This window comes from Aplysia californica, unplaced genomic scaffold (genome assembly GCF_000002075.1).
Source record: "Aplysia californica isolate F4 #8 unplaced genomic scaffold, AplCal3.0 scaffold00015, whole genome shotgun sequence".
NCBI classification, from domain to species: domain Eukaryota; kingdom Metazoa; phylum Mollusca; class Gastropoda; order Aplysiida; family Aplysiidae; genus Aplysia; species Aplysia californica.
The window spans coordinates 2,055,094-2,065,967 of NW_004797285.1; the positions used below are offsets into that span (position 1 = coordinate 2,055,094).

The 10,874-nt window shown below is 44.1% G+C and overlaps 1 protein-coding gene across 1 annotated transcript in view; it reads left to right on the forward strand.

The window, feature by feature from the left end:
- The window catches only part of LOC101854134 (MAM and LDL-receptor class A domain-containing protein 1), a gene marked incomplete at its 3' end in the record, with an annotated part of 99,805 nt that overhangs the window by 45,493 nt on the left and 43,438 nt on the right, over positions 1–10,874 (forward strand). The window contains 3 exon segments of the mRNA XM_035971125.1: positions 951–1,075; positions 1,674–1,812; positions 10,282–10,431. Of these exon segments, the coding sequence (XP_035827018.1) occupies positions 951–1,075; positions 1,674–1,812; positions 10,282–10,431 (414 nt within the window).

A 10,874-nucleotide genomic window follows, 5' to 3' on the forward strand; every position in this document is an offset into this window, starting at 1 on the left:
GCAGAGGTTGAAATAAACGGTGTCAGTTCCAGCAGCTACTTAATCCCACAATTAAAGAAAGCACCACTGATACTGTTTAGATAAAACAAGAGTGCAAGGTAACAATCATCGACAGAATAGTGTACAAGTACTCCAAGTTATACACTTGTGAAAATAATCCAGAAAAAAGGAGCAGATATTCAGAAAACAACGCACACAAAATGCTGAAGGTGGTAACAACACAACAACACACAACACAGCAAACGAACTTCGCGCCGTGTAAGGCAAATGGGTGGTCTCTTTGATTACTTCTTAATTAAAGGGCATCGATACCAGTCTCTTAAATTACAGACAAACAAGAGGTGTCGCCGTGACCGGTAATGCAATTAAGTGGTAATCGGATACCCGATACCAAACGAACACACGTAGGCCAGCGCTTTGCGAGGCAGCAAGATAAGAGAGGAGGGGCATCTGCTACCTGTGGGCCTGGACAGTAGGCCTCTATCTCCTGAGGGCTTGTAGTCGGCTGGGTGGCATGATAGTATAAGAACGTATAGCGTTAGACACATCTTAACGGAATGTCTAGACTCTGGAGAGATCCGAAGGAAATATTATAAATGCAAGAAATTGCAAGTCATTTTTTCCGTCGTTGGTCCCAGCAGAATTTTGAATTTTATGAAGGCTATTGGCCTGTACTTTTTGGCAAATTGTAAAGTGAAAGTGGTACTATTTAAAATGTTTATGTTAACTAGAAATATATACACTGATTTTTAAACATTTTAACATTTTAAAGTCTAAAAGCTAACCAACCGTGCAGTGAACTGTTGCGAATGCAAACAACTTGTGTTTCGCGCGCTCATATGACCTTATGCAGTTGCGAGCGCCGTAAAACCCTATACTACCACATGCATACACACATACATACATAAACCCATACGCACAACTCAAATGTTTATTATATTTTTCTCTAGATGCAAAGCCCCTCGATGTGTATGGTCTAGACATATACGGAAACAGAACCCACTTACACTCACTAACAGCCAAGCCCCAGGAAAGCTGGAAAAGACAGTTAGTGGACATCACGAAGCCATACCAGGTAACGCTCCAGTCTTCATACCACCCGTGCGTGTATGTGCGTGCGTGCGTGCGTGCGTGCGTGCGTGCGTGCGTGTGTGCGTGCGTGCGTGCGTGCGTGCGTGCGTGCGTCTGTGTGTGTGTGTGTGTGTAATATGTAATTGTGCTTGTTTGTGTAGTGTATTTTAGTTTCAGTTAGGTTTTACGGCTTTCGCAACTTAACTGCATAAGGTCATGCATAGTGAGCGCCAAGGAGTGGATGTCAACAGAAAAGTCCAAACGGGGAATCAGGCTTACTCTGCTCCCCTCTCTAGCCTCAACAGCACAAAGTCTGCTTCTACTATCAAGGCACCCCGGAAAAAGCAGTTCACGGGAGAGTGACAAAAGTACAAAAGAAGTAGAAGAAAAATTACGATAGTATGGATGAGGAAAGAAAAAGCAGCAGTTCCCCTTATGTTGTTCCGGCACAGTATGAGCATGACATTGATAAAGTGTTTATGTGGAAGTAGGTATAGATGTATGTATGTAGGTGTGTGTGTGTGTGTGTGTGTGTGTGTGTGTGTGTGTGTCGCGTGTGTGTTCGTGTGCTCTCTGACACCCCCTCGCCCCTCCCCCTTCAGCTTATGTTTGAGACAGAAATAGCCAGCTCGAGCTCCTATGAAATGGCGTTGGACGATATCCAAGTCTTCCAAAGCACTTGTGCTGATGTCTCGTATCACCCGACCCAAACACCGCTGGAGCCGTTTGACAAGACATACCGTAAGTTTTTTTCTGGAACTGAGTGACTGATTTTTCTTAAGCTTGTGTGTTGTTCGTCCTTCGCTTTTGAAGATGACCATGACTTCGCAAATTGATTACCCCCGTGGGTCGGGGGGATATAAACAGACCCACTGCTCCGCCAGCAGGAGGTGCAACCCTTTCACTGGTGATTTGTCACCCATGGACATCTACGCTCAGGTGTACATGGGCGATTTTTGCGTAGATGTATCGTCTGTCTTCTATCGTCTATCTTACTTCTTCTTTCGTCCTTCCCCGAGCTGACCGGGGAATAAAATAAAAAATTATTTGGCTGTCCCATCAACAGGGGGTGTAACCCCCCTGCTGATGGGATGCCACTCGTACGTCACTAGCTCTCTGACGTAGGGGTGGCATATTCTGTTCGCTCTTGCTATGTCTTCTGTCCATCTATTTTTCTTTCCGATCTGTCGACCGAAGGTCAAGTCAAGCAAAAAAATTGACCCCAAATCCCCGCAACACAAGGCATCCTGTTGACCGTGGAATGCTACCCGTGCGACCGGAAAAGGGGACCCTGGTGGCTGAGGTGTGGCTTCCCCACCAACACGCCACTTTGGCCCTGGGTTTGGTCTAGATGGGCGGGTGTAGCGGCCTACTGCACTCAATCCGTTGCGACCGGTTCTTAGAACCGGTTTTTTAGCCAATCTTGGATGGAAGGCGAGATTTCTTGTCGTCCGATTGGGAGTATACCTCCAGGGTCTTCCTGACACCAGCTATGGTCTTCCGAGCTGTGTCCCCTTGTTGGACTCGGTGGCGGGTGGGGAGCCCTGGAGATGAATAAAAACGAAAAACACATGGAATTAAAATCAATAATTTCTCCCACCCCAATTCCCAACAAGTCCCAGACAGGAGAAACACATGCAACTCCTTGCCTGGGCAAACGAAAGAAGGTCCTTTCGGGCTACGATGCTGACGCTGTCAGCATCTGGGACATGCCGAAAAGAACGTCATGTGGGTGGTCACCATTTCTGGTGATCTCCCTAAAAGATTAAAAGCAGGACCTAGATCTAGCAACTCCAAACGTCTTTAAAATTCACAAATCACTAAAAGCATTCGGAATGCAAAAACCAAAATACCTTAAAAACCTAGGCTTCACGGACCTTCTGATACTGGTCAGTTCCAGCGCAGAATCAGGCAAACTGTTGGCCTGCACCTCATTTGGTGGCGTCCCTGTATGTGTCAACCTCACAGAAGTCTGAACACATCCTAGGGTGTCATCAAAAGCCGATAACTCAGCGGTTGTACGGAAGAAGTGATGGTTCAGGAGGTCGATGGAATTGTCCATGCTCGCCGGATCAAAGTGCGACGAGATGGCAAGGAAATCTGTACCAACTCGTGGACCCTTACATTCAACACACTCACACCACCAACAAAATTGGACATCGCCTATTTAGAACTAGAAGTACGACCATACATACCGAAACCGATGCACTGTTTCAACTGTCAGCGCTTCGGACACACGCAGCTGCGCTGTCGTCGTGGTGCAGCGTGTCCTCGCGGCGGCAAGGAAGGGCACTATGGGGAGACCTGCTCTGCTGATCCCTGGTGTCCAAATTGTCGACAGGGGGTCACTCTGCATCCTTGTCGGGAGAAAGCCATCCTAACACATAGGGCCCAGTACGGCGGAACGTTCGCTCAAGCAAGAGCAACGCTATATCTAAAAGGATCGACCCCGAGAATGCAAAAACATATTCAAAAGTCTCGAAGACAGTCCCAGGGTAAGTGAACCTAACCCAAAAGGTCCTTCGGACAAATAGACAAAAGCAGAACACCTGCAACAAACAGTGCTCCTATCTGGAGACGGAGGAGGACATGGAGTCCACTTCCTCCCCTCCTAACTCTCCCACTCTCCATCCACCACCCCCACACCCCCTCTTCATCACCACCATCTCAGCTATCTTCTTCATCCTTACCCCCCTCATCATCCTCACCCTTACCATCCTCACCCTCATCATTCTCATCATCACCCCCATCATCATCTTCACCCAAAACATCCTCACCATCATCATCTTCTCACAAGTCATCACATCCTACACCCTCATTGCTTCAACCTCCATCTTCCTCATCTCGCCCACATCAACCTCCATCCCATTGCCCTTCATCCAACAAAGGTCCCCCATCCACTCCCCGCACCCGGGACTCCGGTCCTCCTCCCCTCCACACTCCCCTTCGCACCATGACCGCAGTCTAACAAAACCGAGGCAACGGTCACCTACGACCAAAAAGAAATGTACTGAACCCGTGCCCTCAACATAAATAAAAATGGCAGTTCTTCAGTGGAACATTCGCGGTTTGCGTGCAAACCAGGTAGAACTCTCCAATCTTTTGACCTCACACACCCCAAATGTTATCTGTCAACAAGAAACTAAATTGCCAACACCCACATTCACATAAAAAAAACTATCAAACTTACAACCAAGTATACACTGACAACCTGTGGGGGCAACTCCATTTTAATAAATAACCAAACACTACACAAACAAATACAAATAAACACAACACTTCAGGCAGTTGCGGTCAGGGTCACCATACACCGTCCTATGACTATCTGTTCAATATACATATCTCCAAATTATTCTCTGTCTTTAAGAGAACTAATAAACTTCAGAGAACAGCTCCCACAACCCTTTATCATGTTAGATTTTAATGCCCATAGCCTCTCTTTGAGGAAATGAACCAACTAACACTAACGGTAAAATCATAGAAGATTTCTTAACAAAAACCAATACTAGAATCAAGTATTTTTTAACGACATTTCCCCAACATTTCAAAATTCAAATAACTTACACTTTTCATCCATAGATTTAACCCTATGTGATCCAGATCTAATTCCAGACTTTCAGTGGTCGGTCCTGGACGACCCATACGGGTCGGACCAATTCTCCATCAACCTAATTCCAAACATTGCACACTGAACTCCTATCCTGGGCCGTTTCCATCTTAAAAGAGCGGACTGGTGTTGGCTTCACAAGGAATGTCTCCAGAAACTCAATCCATCTCAAAAACAAACTTTTGATCAATTTCATGAAACCCTTCTAGAAATCATTCCAAGACACATACCAAAATTATCCACCAAACCCCGAAAAAATAAATGTTAGTTCAGTGAAGACTGCCAAAATGCTCTGAGGAAGCTCGTCAACCTAAAACAAACGAAAACCTCACAAATTTCAAAATTGCAAGAGCCCAAACGCGCAGAATAATCAGAACGGCCGAAAAAAAACATCTTTTCGTAATTAAGTCTCTAAAATAAACAACAACACACCAATGCACAAACTAAAAGAGACACACTCAAACACATCTTAAAACCAAATAACTCCCCCGCAGAGACAGAAAAAACAGTAGCTGACTGTATAGCATCAACCCTCTCCGGAATTTCTTCTACCCAAAATTACAGCCAGGAATTCAAAAAAGTGAAAATGTCTTCTGAAAAGACAACTGTTGATTTTACGTCTTCAAATGAAGAAAACTATAATTGAAGCTTTTCTCTTAATGAACTAAAATGTAACATTGCAGAGCTATCAAACACAGCTCCAGGCCCTGATCAAATACTCAACGAAATCATCAAACATCTCCCAGACGTAACACTCCTATTGCTCCTTGACATTTACAACGAACTCTGGTTTTCTCAACAATTTCCGAATAGTTGGCGTCTTGTCACTATTATACCAATCCCAAAACCAGGAAAAGATCACTCTAACCCATCAAACTACCGTCCCATGGTACTTACAAAGTTTCTCGAGTCAAATCCTTATCCAATTTCCAATGCGGTTTTCGCAAAAATCGCTCTACTATTGACCGTCTCGTACAACGTGAAACTTCCATTCGGGAGGCTTTCATTGGGAAAGAGCACCTTGTAGCTATTTTTTTCGACTTAGAAAAAGCCTTCGACACCACATGGAAATGTGGTATGTTAAAAGACCTGCATGATTTGGGCTTACGCGGAAATCTTCCCGAATTTATACGAAACTTTCTGAAAGATCGATCATTTCAAGTAGAAGTAGGTTCAACCCTATCAAATCTACCCACCCAAGAAGAAGGCGTCCCCCAAGGAAGCATCTTATCATCCACTCTTTTTAAAATCAAAATCAATTCCATCATAAAAACCCTTCAAAACAATATTGACTGCTCATTTTACGTTGCCGACTTCCTGATCTGCTATAAATCAAAATAAAAAAGAGATCACACTGAACGTCAGCTTCAGCTTCAACTCCATGAACTGGAAACTTGGGCAAAAAGGGCACGAGTTTGATTTTTCTACAACAAAAACAAACTGTGTACATTTTGGTCTGTCGCACAAATGTGTGCGGCGACCAGATTTATGTTTGTTTGTGGAGAAAATTCCAGTTAAAAAACAAGCTCGTTTCCTGGGCGTAATCTTCGACAATAAACTTTCTTTCCTACCACACTTGAAATACCTAAAGATTAGGTGTCAGAGTGCTCTCTACGCCTTAAAAGTATTATCCAATTCCGAATAGGGAGGAGATACTGAAATACTTCTCCAACTTTACCGCTCCTTTGTCCGTCCCAGGCTGGACTATGCCAGTCCTGTTTACGGATCAGCTAGAAAGTCTTACCTAAACATTTTAGACCCTGTTCAGAACCAAGGCCTTCGCCTTGCCCTAAGCGCTTTCCGTACTTCACCTGTAGAAAGATTACAGGCAGAAGCTCACGAACCATCTTTAGAACTTATTTTTTAAAAAACCTCTCTCTGCAGTACGCTTTCAAACTTAGCTCAGTACCCCATGCCCAAAACCCAGCCCACAAATGGGCTTTTCCGAAGATCTAAAAACTCTATCCTCCCTAGGAAGTAAAGTAAGCCCTTTCGGAATAAGAATCCAGAAGGATCTCCAAGACATTGATTCTTCTAAATACGTAATCAAGCCCTTTGCCATGTCCAGCATACCTCCATGGCATTTAACCAATCCGAATATAGATACAAGTCTTGAAAAACACAACAAAAGTCTACAGACAAAACTACATACCTAAACTCATACAAACAGCTAATAAACAAATACCCTGAAGCAGAAAAACTTTTTACATACGGATCCAAAAATGACTTCTCAGTAGGAGCTAGCTCCTGCCCTTGCTTCCCCACACAGCTTAAGCTTAAGGAAACTCCAGTCAGAAGCCACAGTCTACACTGCTGAGGCTACAGCTCTTGAAATGGCCCTAAATATAATAGATCAATCAACCAAGTCTACTTCCCTAATCCTTTCAGACTCTCTCTTGTCTGAAATCTTTAGAGCGCTCTGACACCTCCGACAACCGAATTTTAAAACTTATGATTGAACTGCATTTTTTTTACATAAATCTGGAAAACTATTACAATACCTTGGCTTCCAAGCCATGTAGGCGTTGATGGCAATGAAACCGTTTGACCAATTTGCCAAAGAATCTCTAAAACTACTTGAAAACAAAAATAGTAAAATCCCTTTCTCTGAAATGAAACCGAAAGTAAAAGAACACATCACATGTTCCTGGTCCTAAATTTGGAACCAACAAATACACAACAAGCTGCCTTACATTCAAAGGAAACTTGCGCCCAGGAACCCCTGTCTCTCCTACGAAGAGAAAGTGTTATTTACACAAGATTAAAAATAGGACACACGCACGTCACACACAAACATTTACTCGAAGGAAAAGAAGCTCCCTTTCGCGTGGCGAGCAACACATACTTTACAGTTCGGCTCATCCTAACGGAATGTGTCGACTTTAATGATTTGCGTACAAAATATTTTAAATGTAAAGATGTCAAAACCCTTTTTGACACTGTTAACCCTTGAAACATTTTTTAAAGTTATGTTAAAGAAATAGCACTATTTAATAGGATATAAAAATATATAGTTATCGTTGTCAGTGTATATATGCATAGACTGACATTAATATTGTTTATACAAATGTAAAAAAAAAGTCTTTACCATATTTACAAAAAGTTTCATAAATGTCTGTCCGTCCTTTTAGCATGATGATGACAATATGACCGTGTGCAGTTGCGAGCTCCGAAAAACTCTCACTAAAACACTACTGATCCTAGATTTATTGCGGTGAAACCTATTGGCACTTATATGACCAGAGTCGATAGTGCCGTGAAACACCTACTCAATCGATCCAAAAAAAAAAGATCTGTTGTCGGTGACTGTAGGTCCGGAGACAACTGATTAGGTTTGTCCGGGCTCAGACGGTTTACCCGCAGTGTGGGCACTGGTAGTCGGCTGTTGCACCTGTGAAGGAGGTAGGTCTAGACTTGTGCACGTTGAGTTTTTTTTTTTTTTTTTTGCTTCGGAGATGCGCTTGGCTTCCGCTGCTTTGGCGGGACGATCCAGGGCCAGTGCATCTCACGAGTCGTTCAAGATTCCAAGTTCTTTTAATGAGACGGTAAGGCAGTCCTTGAAACGTTTTTTTCTACCTTCCAACTGAACACTTGCCATGAGGCAGTTCGGTCTTAAGCTTACTGCTCACTCGTCAGACGTAAGTTGGACCGGTATAGTGACATCGATCGGTGTCTGTGGTGTAGCGGTTAAGCGTTTTGCCGTCGCACGCAGAACAACCGAGTTCGATTTCCGTGTGTTGAGAGTTTTAATAATGTTTCTCGAGTATCTGTAGTCTTTCTGATCAGCTCGGGTCGGTCCCCTTAAATAAACTAATAGTGTTGATAGGGGCGTTAAACATGTACCATTTTTTAAATTTCGGGTCGGTCCAGTAATTATCTTTAAGGCAAAAGACAAAAGCTATTTGAATTTCTTACACGTCCCAATCTTCGAAAGGAGCAAAGACGAATTGGTAAGTCCCGTTGGCACTATTGTTTTTATTTTTAAATTTAAAAATAAATCTATATATAATTTCGATTCCTTTTGTTTTTACCAAGGACAGACAGACAGACAGACAGACAGACAGACAGACAGACAGACAGACAGACAGACAGACAGACAGACAGACAGACAGACACAGACTTCAAAATATGTTAAGGACCACTTGCAAACACTCTCGCAACACAAATAGGTGCAAAGCAAAACATTTGGAATTTCAGAGATAGTTAATGGAATCATTTCTCAGCAAAATCAATTCAATTTCAGAATGATGACGTCACGACGTTAGGCAATATATCGCTCAGAACAACAGTACCTCTCAAAAGAAAAATCAAGGAAATATTGTCTATGACAGTCTGTTCAAAAACGGGTGTACCCTCCACGCCGAGCAATACAAGGAAGGCAGTGTCGCCTCATGGTGTTGATGGTGGTGGCAATGAAGGCCTGGGGAAGGTTTCCCCACTCCTGCTGCAGGATCTGTAGCAGCTCTTGTCAGTCAACTGGTAGTGGTGGATGGTGCTGCTGGACTGTCCGACCAAGTGCACCCTACACATTCTCAACGGGGTTGAAGTCGGGACTGTTGGTTGGCCATTCTTGTAATCCCTGCTTGCCTGATGAACGTGTTTACTGCTCTACAAAGATATTGGGTGGCGTGGTCGTCCTGGAGTGTTGCATGTTGGCCAATGTGCTGGAGACCCGCTATGACGAGTAGCTTGAGACTTTCTTGCAGGTACCGTTGGCCATTCAGTGTACCACCAGCATGGTAAAGTTGGGTTCTATGGTGTGCACTAATCCCACCCCATAATATTATGGAGCCACCACCGAAAGGAGTCACCTCATGCACATTAACATCCATTAACTGTTCTCGTGAACGCAGCCACACACGCAAACGTCCATCTTTTGGGTTGAACATGAATCGTGACTCATCTGTGAACAACACATGGCACCATTGGGCACGTGTCCATGGCTCATGGGCATATCGATCCTCTCTCTGAGTGGTCTTCTTGGGTCGACCTGCTTATGGGCGTTCTCGGACTGATCCAGTGGCTTCATGGCGCTGCCCCAGGCGGGCAATGATAGAGTGTGACACTGCAAGCCTTCCGGCAACTTGTCAGGCTCCAACACCATCCTGCAGCCATGCCATAGCCCTGGCACGAACAAAGTCTGTCAGCTTTCGTCTTGGTGGCATGTTGATGTGGTATTGGATCTTGCGCAAACGGCAGCTTATATTGCCACCAAAGTGAGCACAGCTCGAGACCATACGTCCGTTTATCACGTGCTCCAGAAATTTTAACGGAGGAATGTCCGTGGTGTCGCACACCAGTCGATGAAAACCAGCAAATTTGGCTAAAATCCCAGAGGATTTCCGGGCTGCACGTGGTGGATTTGTCCCTTTAGGAATCTTTGCTGTACGCATTACTAACCCATTAACACTTTCAGAGCAAAAAAAAATTGAAACATCCCTTGCTGTCTTTTTTTCGGATTTTTAAAAAACCAGGGCTGTCTGTCAAGGTGGTCCTTAACTTCTGTTGAAGTCTGTAGATAGTGATAGTCTCATAATAGAAAGCTAACTGTAGAATTTGTTCCCCGGAGATCAATATTTTCTTTTCCTTTTTCTCATCCTCAGCCGCAAGTCCTCTGGACTGTCACTTTGACAGTGGTAGATTCTGCTCATGGACGCAGCCTGCAAACATTCACCTTCTCTGGACCACGGCTAACACGTCCTTTCACAACTTTTCAGGGACGCCTTATGACCACACTCAAGAGAACGGACTGGGTAAGCATGTTTAGTTGGCGCGTGTGGGCGTGTGTGTGCCTGTCATTGTTTCTTATTGTTTGTACGAAGACAGCCAGTCAGCCAGCCAGCCAGCCAGGCAGACAGACAGACAGACAAACAGACAGATCATTCTCATGTGCAGTGTGGCAAACCATTTGAGTACAAAAACCCCTTATATTACATTATAACGTAAATCTCACAGTTAAACGTCAAATGTATCCACGTGGGTGGTTGGTGGGTGCTCTGGTGCGGTTTGCTTCTTCTTTCCTATCAAACATCTATCGTCCTTACCTTCCCTTCTTCTTTTTATGTTTGTTACTCTCTTGCAACACCTCTAATCTTCTGGCGCTCATATGACCTTCTGGAGTTGCGAGCGCCGTAAAACCTCTACTATTAAAACTAAAATGTATCCACCCCCACCCACCCCTACTCCATATCCCTAC